At 38.2% G+C, this 20,010-nt stretch overlaps 1 protein-coding gene across 1 annotated transcript; it reads left to right on the top strand.

Annotated features, from left to right (window-relative positions):
* Nucleotides 1-2,854: 2,854 nt before the first annotated feature.
* Nucleotides 2,855-17,811, top strand: KLRB1 (killer cell lectin like receptor B1). Its single transcript, XM_030322031.1, has 6 exons — nt 2,855-3,028; nt 9,195-9,293; nt 9,964-10,038; nt 11,250-11,404; nt 11,771-11,886; nt 15,487-17,811. The coding sequence occupies exons 1-6, from the start codon at nt 2,944-2,946 to the stop codon at nt 15,632-15,634; spliced, it is 678 nt and encodes a 225-aa protein (XP_030177891.1). The 5' UTR covers nt 2,855-2,943; the 3' UTR covers nt 15,635-17,811.
* The last annotated feature ends 2,199 nt before the right edge of the window (nt 17,812-20,010 follow it).

The following is a 20,010-nucleotide window of genomic DNA, read 5'->3' as shown; positions in this document are numbered from 1 at the left end:
TTTCCCATGTCTACCTGCAGTACTGCAGCTCTGCTTGCTGCTCACATCAGTTATCAGTGGCTTCTAAAGTTGACCCGGTCCCCTAAGCACTCTGCCTTAAGCAAGACAAAAACCAGTCCCTTAAGTAGTCCTCAAACAACCTGGAACGTTGGATGCACGAGCCACTCTGTTTTTTTTCCCCCATCATGAAAGAAACTACATGGGATTTCCTCATGATATCTCCACAATATGCTGTGTAGGAGTAAGGGCACTAATGAGTGTATCAAATGCTGGAGCTATCATACCCCTTTTGTTGGAATCTCTTCTTAATTTTACAATGCCCTGGGTGCTGTGGCTTCTCAGCTCATCTCTGGAGTTCTTACTGAGGTATTCTTGTCCACATATTGTTGTTAATTCAGTGGAAGAAGATGAGCCTGTGGCTTCCTAGTCTGCCATCTTACTGAAGTCACCATTTTCTTTTATATTTTAAGCCTAGAGTGGTTCCTCTTTTTTTTTTCAACGTTTATTTATTTTTTTGGGGGGGGGACAGAGAGAGACAGAGCATGAACGGGGGAGGGGCAGAGAGAGAGGGAGACACAGAATCTGAAACAGGCTCCAGGCTCTGAGCGGTCAGCACAGAGCCCGACGCGGGGCTCGAACTCACGGACCGCAAGATCATGACTTGAGCCGAAGTCGGACGCTTAACCGACTGAGCCACCCAGGCGCCCCCTTTTCTTTCTTTCTTTATTTTTTTAACGTAGTATATTCCTAAATTCTGATAAACTTTTTGCAAAAGTGCCAAGTGTAGTTAGATGAACATAACTAAAAGCATTCTGCAGGTATGAATTCAGATGAAGGTTTTATTTTTTATGTATACAATAGCGGTTGCACAATAAAAGTCTTTTGTGATAGATGATTGTGAAGACGGCTGTAGCAAACAAAATGAAACATCAATGTGTTGCATATGTAGTATGGACAACTAAAGACTCTTCTTTGTTTCTACTTCTAGCCAGTTCATTCTTTCGTAGCCCACAAGACTTCTACAAGTTTTGCTTGAAGGGAAATAAATGTCTTTGAAGGGAGCACTCAAATAAATTAGTTTTCATTTGGCTACTGTGGATTCCAAAAGTCACAGTCATGCTTCATTTAAATGAAACTCTAGTATGCCAAACCATGATTTAAATCCCCTGAATTATCAGACTTCTGTTCACTCTGTTGATCTTTCTCAAATATCCTCACACTTTTCACTTGCTACATGATTATTTCTTTGTGTGTGGTTCGTGAACCACCTCATTAATCTGGGATGATTTTTTTTAGCACATCCCCCACCTTAGCCTAACTGTGTCTTAGGAAAGGAAGGATACATGTGGCAAGAGTCTACAATATTAACAAGTTTTCGGGTGGTCCCTATATAGACACTAAAATTTGAGAAACAGTATTCTATACAGGTGACCCAGTATACCCTTCCATAATCCTGGCAGATTATGTTTACTTTAAAGATTTAGATGAGGTCTGTGACAAAACCAAATATCATAGCACAAATAAAGTGACTGCTAGTTACCAAATAGTCAGATACTTAAGGAACATTGTCATTGAATCACTGAAGAGAGCATATAATGAATGGTATTATCAACCTAAGCTTGTTTTAGTGATTCGATATATTATACTCAAGACTTTCAGAATTTTGGGGGAAGGTGAAATATCCACCTTCTAAATATTGGTGGATAACCATTGGCGCATCACTCTAAAAATTAAACTCTCACAAGGAAATAAAAAGAAATAGCTTAGAAATTTTTTAAATTCAGAATATTACCATCAGTCATGCTGGATATATTTTTATAATACAGGAAAATATATTTTTCATATGTTTCTAAAAACAGCAACCCTTTTTATTTTTCCCACCATCCACTTAAAGATGCATAGATTGTAAATGTCATATGCTTTCTTTTCAATTCTCACACATGCTTACTTTTTTCGTAAGTATCCGTAGCATTTAAAGAATAAGCATGTGTCTCTATAACAGGCACAGAATGAAAACTTTTCTTCTATGAATAGCCACTTCCTCCTTCTGGGGAATCAAAGCCGGGAGACCACCTCCAGTGTTCAGTGATTCTGAACATTTGGTACAGTTCTGCTCTGATTACAGCAAGTGACTTTGAGGAAATCCCTGGTTTTCTCTCGTATCATTTGCAATGTGGGAATGTCAGACTTGGTGGCATCTAAGATCCTGCTCTAAGGTTCTATGCCTGAAAATCCTTGAAAAAAAGGAAATTCTACAGACTCAAGGCCTCTACTTTCTATAATTCTGGTAGATTTCAATTTTGTACTTATGTGGAGACTCTGTTATAGTCACGAGTGCCTTTAGAACTAAGCTAAGCATGGTCTATGGATCTTTAGCTATTTGCTTTTTTAAATTATGTTATTAAGGGGCCATGTCCACATTTACAATGCCATTTTTCATATTTCGTAGCTTGATCTACAGCACAAATATTTCACAAAGAATTTAGAACTTTTGAAAGGCATCCTGCCATTTTTTGCATAAATGTTTACTTTTTACAACATTGCATTAAATGTTATTTCTCTTGATTACTGAATCTTTTTGGAGAGTCCCTTAAATTTGCACCCTAGATGAATGTCTCATTTGTCTCATGCCGGTCCTGACCTGGAGAAAGATACTCAAAAGGGAGGATTAGAACAACAACAAGATCTTCCCCAAATTTTGTCAAACAGCTGACCAGTTAACTAGCAAAGTAGACGTTACATATCTAAGTATATTGGAAACTCAGTAAGTGGATTGTCTCACTAATTTACGGAGAAACCCCACAGCTAAAAGTGTAGGTGGGAGGAGATACAAAAGAAACAAAAAAGCATTTCAGACTGGGCACTTCCTTTCGCTGATCTTGACTCATAGCACTTGGAGTCTGTCCTTACCCACAAGTTTTGTGCCACGTTCTCCTGCTTGCAATGGACAGACAAGTGACATATGCTGATTTAAACTTATCCAGGGGTCCTTGCCTGGAAAGTTCATCACCCCCATCTCTTCCTCAGGGTAAGTGCCTTTTGTTTTCCATTTGGCATTTGTTTGTCTTTCAGAGTTAGATTTTTCTCTTATATTGATGGTTTTAAATCACAGCTCTGAGGATAAGCAGCAGTCCTATATATATAGGATATATAGGATATATATACACCATATATATATATATATGGATATATAGGATATATAGATATATAGGATATATATATATATACATATATATATGGTATAGCATATCTTACCTGTAGGTAACAGTAACTGTGACGAAAAGCACACACCTAGTAGATTTCTTTTTTTATCAAGATATTAGTGTGAAGAGTGAACATCACTCCTATTCCTGAGCCTTGGTTAAAAACCAGGAAGAAATATTTTACACGTATGAACAAAGTAATATTTTAGAGACTTCCTATCATGGTAACGTACCTTATTCCAAATCCTTCCCCAAAATACTAATGCTAAGTTTTACTGCATTCCCTCCCATAGTGTTTTGCCCCCCAATATGAAGTATAAGTGCAATGATTAATATCCTTCGCTATCCAAAGAGAAGGAGAAAATTTTTTCTAGAAGAATATCATATTCAAGATCAAAGACCTCAACATAATTATAATCTGATAGTTTCTAACTTTGAAACTTGATGCTTGAAATGTATCCTGGTTTCGACGGAGATAAGCCATGAGACACTGGAGAATATCATTAAAAGAACCTATTTGACACTTGTTGGAATCAGCACTTTTCTGTGTCAGAGGAATTAGTATTTTCAGTGGGAAAAAAAAAAAGGGTAACGGTCATGTGAGGTAATAGGTGACGGATGCCAATAGCCTGGAAATGGATGAAAAAAGACCAGAAACTAGGCAGAAAATATGCACGGAATTATCATGACGTTCTGAAATCTAACCAAATGTACTACTGGGATTTTTATCCAACCTGATATTCATTTCATATTGTGCTAAACATTGGGCTATAGCCTTTTAAGATGATTTGGTATAGGTTTGAAACTACTAAATTATCAAGTTCTAAATTGGGAAAAAAGGCTTAGGGTTACCAAATAAGTTTCACTATACTCTTCTTTATGGGGGTTAAGGGGAATTGGAGGATCTTGATAACTACAGTCAGGGTTTGGTGTGGCCACAGTTATTTTTTAGGGAAATAATGAGACTTTCTCTTACCCTATTCAGATCTAGCAAAGGTGGAGAGGGAGGAGGCTGGTGTTTAAAAGGGATGACCTAAAGTGAATACAGAGAAAGGCAGTGAGATTTTCCTCAAAAATTACTATGACCCCAAATCAGTGCGTCCAGAAAATTTGTCCAGTCTGATCATATTTTTTGTCCTATTTCACCATCGTGAAAGGAAATCTGAAACAAAGTAGAATAAGGCCAACAAAACGTGTAATTTAAAAACACTGATCTGATATTACAATTATTGCGAAACCACTGCTGAGCTCCTTGGCTAAACTCTTCAGGCTGTGGTAACTGTTAAACAGTGAACGCACCAAAAGGAGTCAGCGAGCTAGACGGAGATGTGAGCTGTGACCTATTTTGTTATAGCCAATGGTTTGGTTCCTTAGAAAAGTAAGTAAGGTGTTTGTAAAATGCCTCTAGACATTGTTTGTTCATTCAAAAATAAACTATTGGTTTTGAAGCTACAACAGGGAACAAAATAGCGAAAAAATATTTTCCTTTACTGCAATTATACTACTATAAGAGACATAATAAACAAATAACTGAGTATATGTAAAAAGATCATGTGATATTTAAAACATTTTTTTTAAATGTTTATTTATTTTTGAGAGAGACAGAACAAGCAGCGAAGGGGCAGAGAGAGACACACAGAATCTGAAGTGGGCGCCAGGGTCCAAGCTGACAGCACAGAGCCTGACGTGGGGCTTCAACTCACAAACTGCGAGACCGTGACCTGAGCCGAATGGGACGTTTAACCAACTGAGCCACCCAGATGCCCCAAAAGATCATGTGATATTGAGTGAAATTGAGAAGAATAAAAAATAGAAGTAGAATTTAGTTTGGTGGGGGGTACTGTATCAAATGGAATATTTACAGGAGGTGATGATAAGAAGACATTTGAGTCAAGACCTGTCAAGACTTGTGGGACAAAGTCATGCTTTCTGGGAGAAGAGTCTTTTAGGAAGCTGGACACACAAGTGCAACCTCCCTGACATCAGAACTTACCTGTCATACTGTAGGAGAGCACGCAGATTAGGGTGAAATATCAGCATGTATATATGGAGAGCCACAGGAGATGAAGTTAGAGAGGTCATTCGAAGCCAGATTGAATAGAGATCTGCAGACCACTTTATAGACTTGTCCACATTCAAATCTCCATAGAAAGCCATTGAAAGGTTTAGAGCAATGGAGTAGAATGGTTTAATATATTGTTTACACCCAAAGAGTAGCCCAGAGTGGGTATTTCCCAATAACTAAGGTTTACTTGGCCTCTTCAACTTGTTATTGTAACTCCATTAATTTCAATCTCATATAGTGCAGCAGAAGAACTTAATACAGAAGAGCATCCCAAGCACAGGACCTTCCATTCAATTCCTTAAGTTTTATCAAGAATGAAGAAGTATCTTTAAAAGTCACTTCAGGCGCACCTGGGTGGCTCAGTCAGTTAAGCATCCAACTCTTGATTTCGTCTCAGGGATGACCCCAGGGTCATGGGATTGAGCCCCATGTTGGGCTTTGTGCTGAGCATGGAGCCTACTTAAGATTCTCTCTCTCTCTCTCTCTCTCTCTCTGCCCCTCTCCCAGGCGTGTGCTCTCCTTTTCTCTCTCAAAAAAAAGTCACTCCAAATTTCCTTTGAGCTATACAGATGGTCCCCTACTTACTAAGGTTCAACTTGCAATTTTTGGACTTTCCAATGGTGTGAAAGCAATACACTTTCAATGGAAACCATACTTTGAATTTTGAATTCAATCTCTTCCCTGGCTAGCAAGGAGCGGCACAATCTTATTGCGTGATGCGGGGCAGTGGCAACCACAGGTCCCCATCAGCCACACCATCATGAAGGTCACAGCCGATACAGTCATCCTGTTCCCGTGCAACCATGCAGCTTTTCACTTTCAGTACACTATTCCGTAAATTATGAGATTTTCAATACTTTATTCTAAAATACGGGGCGCCTGGGTGGCGCAGTGGGTTAAGCGTCCGACTTCAGCTCAGGTCACGATCTCGCGGTCCGTGAGTTTGAGCCCCGCGTCGGGCTCTGGGCTGATGGCTCAGAGCCTGGAGCCTGTTTCCGATTCTGTGTCTCCCTCTCTCTCTGCCCCTCCCCCGTTCATGCTCTGTCTCTCTCTGTCCCAAAAAAATAAATAAACGTTGAAAAAAAAAATTAAAAAATAAATAAATAAAATAAAATAAAATAAGCTTTGTGTTAGATGATTTTGCCCGAGCTTAGGCTAATGTAATTATTCTGAGCCCTTTTAAGATAGGGTAGGCTAAGCTATGACGCTCGATAGGTTAGGGATAGTAAAACTATTTTCAAATGACTATCTTTTCAACTTTCACTGGGTTTATGGGGATGCAAGGAATATACATAGGGAACAAATTGAGGAAGATTTGTAGTTTTTAAAAAAGATTAAAAGAAAAATAACATAATATTTATTGAATAATTACTATGTGCCAGATACTATGCATAGCATTTTAGAAGAATTGTCTCATATAGTCCTTTCAAAAACCTTGCGAAGTAGATATTAGTCTACATCTTATAAATGAGGAAATTTGTCACTTATGAAGCTAGAATACCTTGCCCAAAGCAACATGTTCAAGTACAGATGTGCTAGATTTGAAAGCCTCTGCTTCTAACCACTGCTGTGCTTCCATAATAAATATTAAAATAGTCACTATATGTCTCCATTTTGCAAAGTTTCAAGGGAAAAAAGGACGAGGAAGGAAAGAGACATAAAGGTAAAATAATATACATATCTACAACCGGAAGGAGTGATATTTTAGGGCCAGTCTTAGGTTCATTGACTGCATTTAGCCATTCTGTATCACAGTGGTTTTCATTAGAAGTTCTAGGTCAATGTTAATCAAATTTGGTGTTCTCAGATTCGGATGTATGCCCAGAGTTTAGGAGTCCCCTCTGGGTACTTACTCATAGGTGATAATCTATGTGTCACTACCTTGAATCTTATCGATCACCCGTTTCTTCCCATAATCTTTGATCACATTAGCTATTCTAAATTCCATCTACTGGAGAACATTTTAGAAAGAGCTAAGATATGAATGTCAACATACTAACTAAGGGGACCATTAGTAGTTTTCTGCAAATTGGGTTGCACAAAATTATTGCCAGGGACAGTGTAAAAAAACAAAGTGCAAATGGACTTGTAAGTCACTCTGGAACATTTAAGAAGAATAAAAGATAGCATTTTAACAAACCTGGTACTAATATTCTTAACAACTGACTCAAAACAAATAAATGTCTATATAGAGAAATATTAGAAAAAATATAAAAAGAATAGATAATATAAATAAATCCAGAGCTTTAGATAAATTAAAAAACCTTTACTTGTAAAAGCCCTCTGCTCTAATAATATAATTTAGAAAACAACTTGTAATATATCTTACAGCTATATTATATATATGTGTGTGTATATATATATGTGTATATATATGCATGTTATGGCTATATTACATATATATGTTATATATGTGTGTATATGTGCATGTGTGTGTGTGTGAGTGTGTGTGTGTGTGTGTGTGTGTGTGTGTGTGTGTTACAAACCAAATGAGAGCAAAAGGGGTCTTATAATTAAGTCAGGGGTATAGGCATTACCTAAACACAATTTCAAGTGGAGAAACTAAGGTATGAATTACTAGACTAATTCCTATCAGAGTTGATTCAATTTTGGAATCTGAGCTGGTGTTTTCCTGCAAGTTTTTTTATTAGAACATTACTCTCAGGGGCACCTGGGTAGCTCAGTCAGTTCAGCGTTCGACTTTGGCTCACATCATGATCTTGCGATTCGTGAGCTCAAGGCCCATGTCGGGCTCTGTGCTGACAGTGCGGAGCCTGCTTGGGATTCTCTCTCTCTCCCTCTTTTTCTGACCCTCCCCCACTCACACTCTCTCTCTCTCTCTCTCTCTCTCTTAAAAATAAATGAACATTAAAAAATTTAAAAAAAATACTCTCATTATTTTTCCCCATGAAATTTATAGTTTTAAAGATGTGTAGAACAAAATATATTGATAAACTTATGATTAATTTATGCTTCCATTTCATTAATTAATATAATCACAATTTCTTTTTTTAATGTTTATTTATTTTGTGAGAGAGAGAGGGAGCAAGAGCATGTGTGCTTGCAAACAAAGGAAGGGCAGAGACAGAGAGAGAGAGAGAGAGAATCCCAAGTAGGCTCCATGCTGTCAGCACAGAGCCCAATGCAGGGCTCGATCTCACAAACCATGACACCATGACCTGAGCAGAAATCAAGAGTCAGATGCTCAACCAACTGAGCTACCCAGGCTCCCCCATAATCACAATTTATGATAAACATGATAAACATGAGACACAGTATACTGTAAATGATATGATTGCAGAGAAAAACAAATGTATTTGATATTCTGTTAGACTATGCAACGTTGTAGACATAAGCTCATGTTATGTTATATTCATCGAAATACTAAAATAATATGCAGCCTCATAAAACACTCTTCTCTGATTCAAGTTGGAGATAATTGCTTTAGACAACAATAAAGCAGAGGAATCCATGTCTAAGAATAGAATTGTTGTGTGTCACAAGAACCTAAAATGGTACTTAGCACAAAATAGAGCCTCCATAGAACTCATTCTAACATATCTTGACTGGATGAAGGCCATCCTTTTTAGACAAAATTCTTTGACTTACTTCCTACAATAGGGCGTGTGCTTCATTTTCATACAGCACTTGGCAATTTTCGAAACTTTTCACATCTATCCCGTTTGATTGTTACACCAATCTTTTGTACCTAAGACAAGCGTAAATATTTCTGTTTTACTCATGAGCCAAATCTCAGGTGGATCTGACTGAGAACCCATCTCGTGGAGCTCTAATATGGCTGATAAGCGTTCTTTCCTGCCCCAAGCTCCCAACTTGAATCTGTCTATATGCGACCCAAACCACCTTTGCTTTTTGTTCCAGATGGACCCAACCAGTTAACTAAGTGTATTTTCTTAACTTCTCAGACATCTGTCAAGGTCCACCTTGGCATCAGTTGGCTCTGAAACTTGGTTGTACTGGGGTTATTCTTCTTACCTTGACTGTGATTGGGTTGAGTATTTCAGGTAAGTGATTCAAGATCATTTGCTTCAGAATACATATTTTGTTCCTATCACAAATATTAGAGTATCAAATAATTTGGCCACCCCCAAACTTAGCGAAAGACCGATGAAAGAAAAACAATTACAAAACAATGCTTTTAACAATGCTCAGCCCAAATCTACTCTGTGAACTTCAGCTTTTTGGATTTCTGTTCCTAATTGTTCTGATCATCTTCAGATGTGCTTCAGATATTTCAGATGTGCTCCAGAACTAAAATTAGATCACCACTCTAATAAAGACATGACAATAACAAAGATAATTTGAATTTTCCATTATTTACAGTTTCTTCAGTACCTATTATATTCCAGATTGCACTAGGCAATCTCTCCCATGGGGTAGGCATAATTATATTCCTCCCGAAAATGAGAAAGCTTGGTCAGGAGTATAAACAACTTAAGAGTAGATAACAGGTAACAACGTCTATGTAAGTTCATTGTTAGGTGTTTTTTCTTGTTTGTTTGTTTACGTATGCTGTGTTCTAACTAGACCCTTTGTTACTACATAGCTATTGCCTTTATATTCTACCCACATTCAAGCTTGTTGAGATAACACAGTTTCCCGAAGTGATAATAACATATCCATTTTGCCACATTCAGCATTTAATCTTCTTACTGGTTTCTCCTTATTTACTAGTAATATTCTTAAGACAAAACTTGTCAATAGAAGAAAGCGGTGTGGATGTTCACGAGAACAGGAATGAAACAACAGGTAATTTTGTAGCTTGGAAGTTCCTAAAAATAACAGCTCGTATTTGACCGATACCATACATTACATTAGTAAAGGCTCCTAACAACCCATATATTCAGATAGTATGAGTTTTCTGACTTTATGTTTGACAACCCTGGGGAATGGGAGGGTTAAGCAACTCACTTAGGGTCATACACCAAGTAAGAGGCGACAGTGGAAATTGTACCTGTGGCCTGACCTCAGAGCCGATGATCTTAACCACTAGGTCACACTTCCACACTTAGAGGAAACAAAATAAGTATTCTGAAGCCAATGATCGTGAATCACTTACCTGACACACTCCACCCCAACACAGATGTTGCTGCTAGAATATTCAAGAATTAACAGCCAAATATCAAGTTAAGAAGTAATATACGCACCTAAGTGAAACAGTGGATGATTTTAGTGAGCATGTCAAACAGTTAACTTTTGACTGAGGTTAATTAGTAAAACTGAAATATAAAATAAGTTTCTAAATATTTATCATATTCACTACTAAGAGGTTAATCTTGCTTCACGAAGCAGTGTGCGTTAATAAAGACACTGTGGTTGAATGACTGTAGTAAAATATGATTGTGGATGGTGCACATGCTCCCAGATCACCAATTTTAAGCAACCTGGAAAATCCTTCTGGAAAATGTTACCCAACAGATTGCACTAAGTAAGCAAGTATATACTTTGGCAATTGGAAAGTTTCCGTAGTACTGGTCATCAATTTAGGGCGATAAATTATATTTGCTTTGCAGTTTACAAGTTGTTTGAGGTAAAAACTCCTTTCGATAAGTTTGATATTGTTGGATATGTACTAGAATCAACACTACTGATGAGCTTGAGAAAATTCAGGAATAGTTTTGACTCTTCACACCATCTGATTATGTGCACTTAAATTATTCTGTCAGTGCCTTAAAAAGTAAGATGTGGCTGCATAAATGATTTTAATGGTCTTTTCCTATTCTAACACTCCATGATTCCATTTATGCTCCCTACAACTGGTCATGGATTTCCAATTCTTGATATCAGAATGGAGAGTGTCAAAAACCTCAGAATTATAGCAAATCCATTCATTGTTCTCACAATGATAATCAGAGACTTTTGTGCATTTATGATGACTTGTGCGTGTGCGATTGGTTGTGGTGGGTGGAAACAGGAGAGAACTATAACACTTATTTATTTCATCTTTCTCTTTACTTCAGAGAAACCAGATCTGTTAAAGTGCCCAAAAGATTGGCGTCTACTCCGAGAAAAATGCTTGTTTTTTTCTCTCGCTTCCAACACTTGGAACTACAGTCTAGCTGACTGTTCCACAAAAGAATCCAGTTTGCTGCTTTTTCAAGATCCAGAAGAATTGGTAAATAATTAAATAAGATACCTTAATAGAACTTAGCACTTTTTTCTAACCTTACCACGGCCTTTGGGGTTCAGCCCAAAGGGGCTATGCAGATACAAGTAGCAACTTTGACTTCAAGAAGCTCACAATCTGAGAGACGAAACAGACATATAAGGAAATAATTGAATGTAATTTGATGAATGCAACAATATAAATATAGAGAGTAATATCACAAAGAAGGAATAATCAACTCTGATGCGGAGTTAGGAAAGTCATCATAGATGAGGTAAGACTTGAACTCAGTTTTAGAGAAAGAGTAGAAAAATGCAAACCATGAATAGATCACACAGATTCAGTATTCCGCCATTTTGTTTGCTTTATTTATAGAGACACGTACAAAGCCTGATACCTAAAAAAGAATTTCTGTTTTGGATTGGATTAAATTTAACATTATCAGAGAAGAAATGGAAGTGGATAAATGGGTCATTTTTAAATCCAAACGTGTGAGTATTCGATAAGCCAATTTGAATATTCACGCTATACCAGCTTTGTATTTCGAGAACGTAAAATCGTTATGAAAGACTGAGTTTTGTGGTTTCCATTTGGCTCAGAAATTTTCAAGATGTCCAGAATAGACTTAGAAGATGAACGATTCTGAAGCTGGTTGGTTGAAAGTCCCATATGGGAAAAGACATCAGCCCTTTAGAGCAATATATATATATTTTTATCTACAACAGAGATTTAGGAAACAAGGAATAGATAATTTGGTGGCGGGGTGGGGGGGATGGGGATCGCATTAAACAATCTCTAGCTGTAGGCTTTTAGCATGCAGAATTATTTAAGTAGTGTTTTTCAGTGAATTAAAAAAAAAAAAGGTAAATATCAAGAGTGTGGAACTCAGACAGGCCGGAAAGCCTTACTGATAACGTAAACAGTCGATTAACATATATTTTAAATACATTATAGTTATTCTACACTGTATTCTTGCAATAAGCTAGAGAAAAGAAAATGTTATTAAGAAAACCATAAAACTAGAAAATACAGTAACACACCGTATTTATCAAAAGACCATTTGAAGTGAACGCATATAGTTCAAACCCATGATGTTCAAAGGTCAACGGTATATTTTAATAAGAGGTGCAAAGGAGACAATTATTTGAGGGGATGCGATGAATATGGCATAGGCCACAAAGGATCTATTAGCTATTTTCTATTGGGTGTCTCATTGTAATTTTTTGTGTAAGCTGTCCAAGAAAATTATCGGTTCAATAGGAGGGTTGATACTACCCAAATAAATTACATATTTTAACAGAATTAATGGATAATTGTGTAACAAAGGCAGAGAATTTTTTCCTCCGAAGCAAAAGTATGCATTCAAATAATGTTTCTGTAAAGAACTTCTTTTGATAAGTTGTTCAGAAGAGATGATGTTGTGTTGCTTTATTTTTTAACTTATTTTAATGTGTATTTATTTTTGAGAGAGAGACACAGAGCATGAGCAGGGAAGGGGCAGAGAAAGGCAGACACAGAATCTGAAGCAGGCCCCAGGCCCCGAGCTGTCAGTGCGGAGCCCGACGCGGGGCTCAAACCCACAAACTGTGAGATCGTGACCTGAGCTGAAGTCGGACGCTTAAACCGACTGAGCCACCCAGGCGCCCCTGTGTTCCAGTTTTTGAGTCTGTGAAGACTTCAATCACATTTGTATAAATGAGAGTTAAAACTTTTTTATCATTCAAAAAACATGAGGAATATGAGGAAAACACATGAGACTTAAAACACAGGAACATGTCCAAGTTTATCTAAACTATAGTGTAAACGTGTAAGGAAAAGTGTTAAACATTGAAACATATGTTGGCTTAATTAGCAAATTTTTACGTTGTTTGACACATGTTCTAAAATATTTTTTAAAGGTGATTCTTCAAAAAAATTATTTTAGGGGCGCCTGGGTGGCTCAGTTGGTTAAGTGTCCGACTTCGGCTCAGGTCATAATCTCGCGGTCCGTGAGTTCGAGCCCCACGTCGGGCTCTGTGCTGACAGCTCAGAGCCTGGAGCCTGCTTCAGATTCTGTGTCTCCCTCTCTCTCTGCCCCTCCCCCGCTCATGCTCTGTCTCTCTCTGTCAAAAATAAATAAACATTAAAAAAAAATTATTTTAAAGTCTAAGTGTTCCGAGGTAGAATAAATTTATGAAAGGGCAAGCCTACTCTTTCTGGTGGATAAAATGTGCTTTCACACCACACATGTATACCACACACACACCAAAAACAACACACACACGTCAAACACACATCACACATACACGACACAAGCCACACACAAAATACGCTGACCACACGTATATAACATACGTACTCCACACATACACCACACACACACCACACAAATTCCAAAAAAAAAAATCTATCTTCATTTTTTACATGTTTTCTGGCGATTACTCTCTGTACTTTATTCCCATATAAATGAAAATTTAATGTTGACTTATTTTTCTTTGTTCATACCCAAATTAGGGTTAATGGAAATCAGTGTGTGTGTGTTTATTTTACTGAAGTTTATAATAAAATTGGAGAATACTGAAGTGTCCGTGAGTGGAAATATAGGTAAAGCGGATGGATTAAATTCAGCTGAACATCCCATTTTACTCTGAGATAAAAATTATGCTTTAATTAAATATGGCAGTGATCAGGTAAACCTGGAAGGAATGGGGTTGTAGTAGAAAGAGTATTCATTAAATTCTGCTTTTATTTTAACTGTCAGCCTGACTTTCAGGTAAAAAAAAAAAAAAAAAAAAAAAAAATAGAGGGTGATAGTAATTGTTTTTGCAGGATTAATAGGGATTAAATGAGATAAGGTAGAGAACCAGGCTGAGATCTGGTTAAGGAAAGCCTAGGAAGCCATTGACGATCTTTTGGAAAGAAAGTCTTTGATTTGGCCATCTAAGCATTAAAAAGTTATCTTGTAAAGCGGAAGAAGGAATCAAATGGGTAGAAGAGATAAAACATGGCGGACTTTGACAATAGCCCAGTTGAGAGAAGTTCATAATTTGACTAGGGTGTCAGACACTAGGAAGGAATCGGATTGGCTGCTCAGGCCGAAAGGGCTGCATGGAGAAATGCAGTGAAGGAACAAAGAAAAGCTGTGACAGACCCCTATCCTCTTTGTTTAAAATTGGTTAAGAGAGTCTTGAACCATCCCATCCTGGCACCTCACCTTAGTGCCGCCTATTCCCAATACATTCCATAAGCCTCATGCGTGTTGGAACCAACGGCATTTTGAAGCAGACACTCACCAATTTCTGTTTGGAATGAGGAAAAATGGAAGCCTCTGGCCCATACCACACAAACTAAGCCTCTTTTTTTTTTTTTATTTTTAAATGTTTTTATTTATTTTTGAGACAGAGAGAGACAGAGCATGAACGGGGGAGGGGCAGAGAGAGAGGGAGACACAGAATCTGAAGCAGGCTCCAGGCTCTGAGCTGTCAGCACAGAGCCCGACGCGGGGCTCAAACTCACAGACCATGAGATCGTGACCTGAGCCGAAGTCGGACGCTTAACCGACTGAGCCACCCAGGCGCCCCGCTAAGCCTCTTTTCTAAGCTGATCCAAATTCTGTAGACCCTGCATGTCCATCACCTGTTGTCTACTTAATATGTTTACTGAGCGCACACTTGAAGCATTGTCAGACCTTCACATGTGCTATCTCAATGCCTCCCCCAAATATCAAGTGGTCCTGTCCTATTTAAGAAAACTGAAGCTCAGTAAAGTTAAGAAACTTTTCACATGTATTAAGGACAGAATAAGAATAAGAAGAGAGCCCCAGTTTGCAAAGCTTGGTGTTTGTTTGTTTGTTTGTTTGTTTGTATATATTAGTTTGAAGCTTCTTGGTAGAGAATGCTTTTCCAGTGAAGATAAACTGGCAAGGGCCGGAGATTTATTATTAGCTTTAAATTAAAAGTTTACCCCATTAGGTTTGTGACTGTGCGCTTGCTCTATACTCAATAATTTAGCAGCCCATTGTTTCCTGAAAGTTGTAGGAGACGCTGGCTGGATGAGGAGAATTATGTGAGAAAATTCCAAGCACTAAATGATGCTTTTCGTTTGCTCCACAGATTACATATTGTTGGTTATACTAAGAAAAACAGCTGTGTTTACGTCTCACCGACAGGAATTTTTTCTGAGGACTGTGACACAGACAATAAATGGATCTGCCAGAAAGAACTACAACCTGTCAGAAATAAGGCGTTTTCTGGCTCTTGACTATGCATTCCCTCTCAATTTCTCTACTTTCCATCACAGGTCTCTGCATCTATACAGCTAACCTGGCCCGATGTATATCTAGAAGCACAAAGTGAACCAATACTGACTCTTCTAAAACTGTCGTGAATCTTACAGAAGTTCACGGCTAACCTACTCATTGTATGAATGAGGAAGCAAATACATAGGGAAACCAAGTATCATTTCAAGATACAGTGATGTTCCATGGAGAGGAGCCCAGACCAGCTGACTGGTTTCCAGTCTTGGCCTATACATGTGGCCTTCATTGATCCCCTCTATGCTTTAGCTCACCTCTAGAAAAGTTACAGTAAAAGATTTCTAAAGTCCTGTGGATATTTCATAGTCTATGATTTTTCATATTATCACACAACTGGATTGTTCCAGAACATTGGCCTAAGTCCATTCTCTTGACTCTGATATCAGAATCTCATGACCAAAGGATCTTGGGAAGGGACCTAAACTCTTCCGCCATTCCAGTGTTCTTCCTATTTTAATTTTCTCATTACTTCTTTATTTTCCTTCTATGTCCCCTTCTCTCTAGGCTCACACACAGGCGGTAGGAAATATGTAATTAAATTTTTCATTATTTAGTGAAAAATAAGTGATTTTTTTCATCAAAAGGGAAATATTTATTCAGATAAATGTCGGGAGTGTTCACTTTTTAAAAATATGCCACATTTTCTATGGAGATCAAACAATAATAATCCTGGACTTATTCTGTAAGGGGGTTTACAATAAAATTTCTGAAAAATAGGTACCTACTTACTTTGATCATTCAATGCCAATTTGAATTACACAAATTCAAATACATATAATAATGACCTAAATATTTCAATTTCTGTTTTTCATGATGACTTATAATACTTGTTAATATAAAATTTTGAATATACCCAAACCCCAAAGCATAATTCATTTTGTGTCAGATACTTGGGAAATAAATTACTTAGGGAGACATTCTACACAAGAGCGTCATTACAAACGATGTAACATAAAAGTGAGACTATGAAATGTTTGGCACCCTTGAGGAAATGACCTGCAAAGAACAGAAACCTGTGTTGCAAGAAAAAAGTGTTTCCATAACTGATAACATACATTTCCACCTCTTGGAGTGACATTCAGTTCCACCTTCTAAAGCGAATCAGGATAAGGCTAAGTGCATCCAGTTAAACCAGAATTCATTCCAAACATGGGCCTGTTCCTTCTCCTACACCTGTTAGATCTGAAACGAAGTGCCCCAAAAGTGCACATCCATAAGAAACTTTTACAAAAAAAAAACTGACTCCAAGAACTTAGGGTCTTGGACTTTTGCTATTGCAGTATGAGGAAGGCAGTTCTAACCGTATTCTAGGCAGATTAAGAAATATTAGGTCTAAGGAACAATTTTGGTTACGGTATTTGAGTCAGTGTTGGTTGACAATAAGCCGACTGCGACTCCAAAACACGTCAAAAGAGATCCCGTGTCATTCAAGATCTGCCATCTACGTTTTCTCTAAGCAGCCCATACGCTCCAGGCACAGACGCCTTGCCTGTCTCCAGACACCTCCTGATGTTTTAGGATTACGGAGTTTCATACCTGTTGTCCTGCAAGGGTGTGACGCTGTTTTCACGCAACATCTTTATTCTGTATCTAGAAGAACCCTAGCAGTTGTGGAAGGCTTAACTCAAATGGTAGTTCCTTTCTGAATTTTTGCTCAAACTTCTCTGTCTCCCACAATTTGTCATTTATTTCTCTTTCCTCCTCTGAAATATAATGACATTCCTCCTTTGCTGTCTTTTCGTGCGCTGCTTTTACACTTGTAAGGCTGGTTCCACGGCTCTCCTGGCTAGGGTTGGACAAGTACCAAGATAGAACAATGGAGGGAAGAAAAGAGAAGTCCCTGACTCCTTTTGACACAGTGAGCTAAGCTGACTAACTGGCACAGTAACAGTCTGTTTACGTTGTAGGAGATTGACCTTGAAGCTGAACCAGTGAGACTCCCTCTGTTTCTTTTCTATGTTACGTGGTTGGATTTGAAGTCCATTTGCTTCTGTTTGACCTTCCTACCTATTCACTTCACCGCTCTCTTCATTAGGCACCTTACCTGTTAAAAAGTAGGTCTCATGGGAAAACATGGTGGAAAAAACTAAAAACTAAAAATAAAATATCCTCGCTACCTTAACCTAGCTTTGTTTTTGTTTTTGTTTTTGTTTTGAGAGAGAAGGAAAACACAAGTGGGGGATGGGCAGAGAGAGAGGGAGACACAGAATCTGACACAGGTTCCAGGCTCTGAGCTGTTAACGGGAGCTCATTGGGCGGGGGCTCAGAATCACAAACCCTGATATCATGACCTGATCCCAAATCAGCAGCTTAACCAACTGAGCCACCCAGACACCCCAAACTTAGCTTTTTCAAAAAGTCATTGTTTCCAATGCACAGATGTGTAGGCAGCCAGCTATGAGATTCTTTTCCTTTATAATGCAGGTATGGGTAAACCAGAATAACTTTTGACTTAGGTATCAAGCCTGGAAACTTGAAATACAAGGCCAACAAGGGATATGTACTTGTACTTCAGTGGTTTGCTGTGGACTCCATTCTGCCCCCTTGTGGACTTAAAATCACTGTACAGTAGAATTTGTTTATTGAATGGGTTTACCTAGATGGCTCTTGCTTGGGGTGTCTAATGCAGTTTGAGTGAAACGGCGATTGGGGCTGGTGTTATTTCAAATCCTTCCGCCTAACATCTGGGGCTCTTGATTCCGACCACAGACCTTTGCAAGGTGGCTGAGTTACAAGAACAGTTTTCCTAAAAAGCCCATTTTTCAAACAATACAAGCTGCAAAGAATGACTTGTCAACATTCGGGAAATGACCCACTGAGAGAGCTAGAACCCAAATCGGACCTCCCAGGTATAGGAAGCCAATTGCGTGGCTACCTCTCTTTCTATCCCAACACAATCAGTCAGGGCCCTTTCAAAACAAACATTTGAACATTGCTACCCAGAGTGTGCTTTGGATTTATCATTTGTGCTCCCTGGGACACTTGCAAAATTCCACTTTAGGTAACTGCCACGTGGCTACAAATTCCCAGGTGCAGAAATTCAATAGGCATAATCTCTCCATGTAATTCCAATTCTGATTTCAGTTTCTCTCCAGATAGTTTGTTTCTCCAGGCTTTTATTCAGATATTTTTTATTCATTAGTAATAATTTTGGGGCTGAAAGCACCAAAAACAGTATCCAATTATTAGTACTTTGTTTGGTGCTAATGAGGACATAGGATGATTTAAATTAATGATTATTTGTAAGTGAAGTGATTTTGCCCAACTAGCAATGGAAGAGTGGATCCAGAATGCAAGCTTTTGAATCACAATTCTCTCTGCTTGTTTCTTCACTGACGTGTCCCAAGAACCTAGAAAGATGTCTGGGATATGGCAGGTACTCAGTGAATAGTGCATGAATGATGATTTAAGAAGAATAAACATTTTGGGGTGCCTGGGTGACTCAGTCGGTTGAGCGTTCGACTGTGGCCCAGTCATGATCCCGTGGTTAGTGAGTTCGAGCCCCACGTCAGGCTCTGTGCTGACAGCTCGGAGCCTGGAGCCTGCTTCGGATTCTGTGTGTGTGTCTCTCTCTCTGCCCCTCCCTAGCTTATGCTCTCACTCTCTCTCTCTCTGTCGAAAAAAAATAAACTTAAAAACATTTTTTTAAATAAAAAAGAAACAATAAATATTCTATATCAGAGTTTACTTTGTAGGAAATTTGGGGTAGTTAATAAAACAATATTTAGGAGCTGATATATGGGATGTGAATGCTTTTGTTCATGCTGCTTTTCTGAGTGAATGCCCTTCTTTCCTCTTTACCTGTTGGGAACTTCCAATATTTTTAACACCCAAATGAAGTCTATCTTCTAGAAAGTGACCTGTGATTGTTTCGGCACAGTAGATGTTGTTTTCTATGAAATCTTGTACGTTCAGCCTTACCCACTACTTTGTATTACATGTATTATCAATTCCTTTCTCCCTCAATTTTGTCACTATGCTAAGACAAATTCAGGTCTTTCGGGTCATTTATTTTACTTATTTTCAAATTTTCACACTACTTAGGGGCTCAGCATATAATTGAACTGCTTCTGGCTTATCAGTGTTTTTTCCTGAATTAATATCCATTGCAGTTATCAGGCAGCGACAGACAAAAACAACACAGAGGAGGGATTGCTACAACAAACCGAAATAAGGTCCCAAATCTCTAACCAGTTAAAGCAGAGCAAACGAACCCTCAGCAAATTATATTTAAATTTTTCACATTTAATTAACGGGATTATACAATGCCAAAATAGACTTAGAAACAATAAGTACAAATACAATCGTATTTGCTACCTTC

The sequence above is a fragment of the Lynx canadensis genome, chromosome B4 (genome assembly GCF_007474595.2).
Source record: "Lynx canadensis isolate LIC74 chromosome B4, mLynCan4.pri.v2, whole genome shotgun sequence".
Taxonomy (NCBI): domain Eukaryota; kingdom Metazoa; phylum Chordata; class Mammalia; order Carnivora; family Felidae; genus Lynx; species Lynx canadensis.
The sequence above is the reverse complement of the archived record's forward strand: the minus strand, read 5'-3'. Positions and strand labels throughout refer to the sequence as shown.

Coding starts and splice junctions, on each gene's coding strand:
- KLRB1 (XM_030322031.1), top strand. CDS start 2,944: ATGGACAGACAAGTGACATATGCTGATTTAAACTTATCCAGGGGTCCT. Junction 3,029..9,194: donor ACCCCCATCTCTTCCTCAGG/GTAAGTGCCTTT, acceptor TTAACTTCTCAG/ACATCTGTCAAGGTCCACCT. Junction 11,405..11,770: donor TTCAAGATCCAGAAGAATTG/GTAAATAATTAA, acceptor CTTTATTTATAG/AGACACGTACAAAGCCTGAT.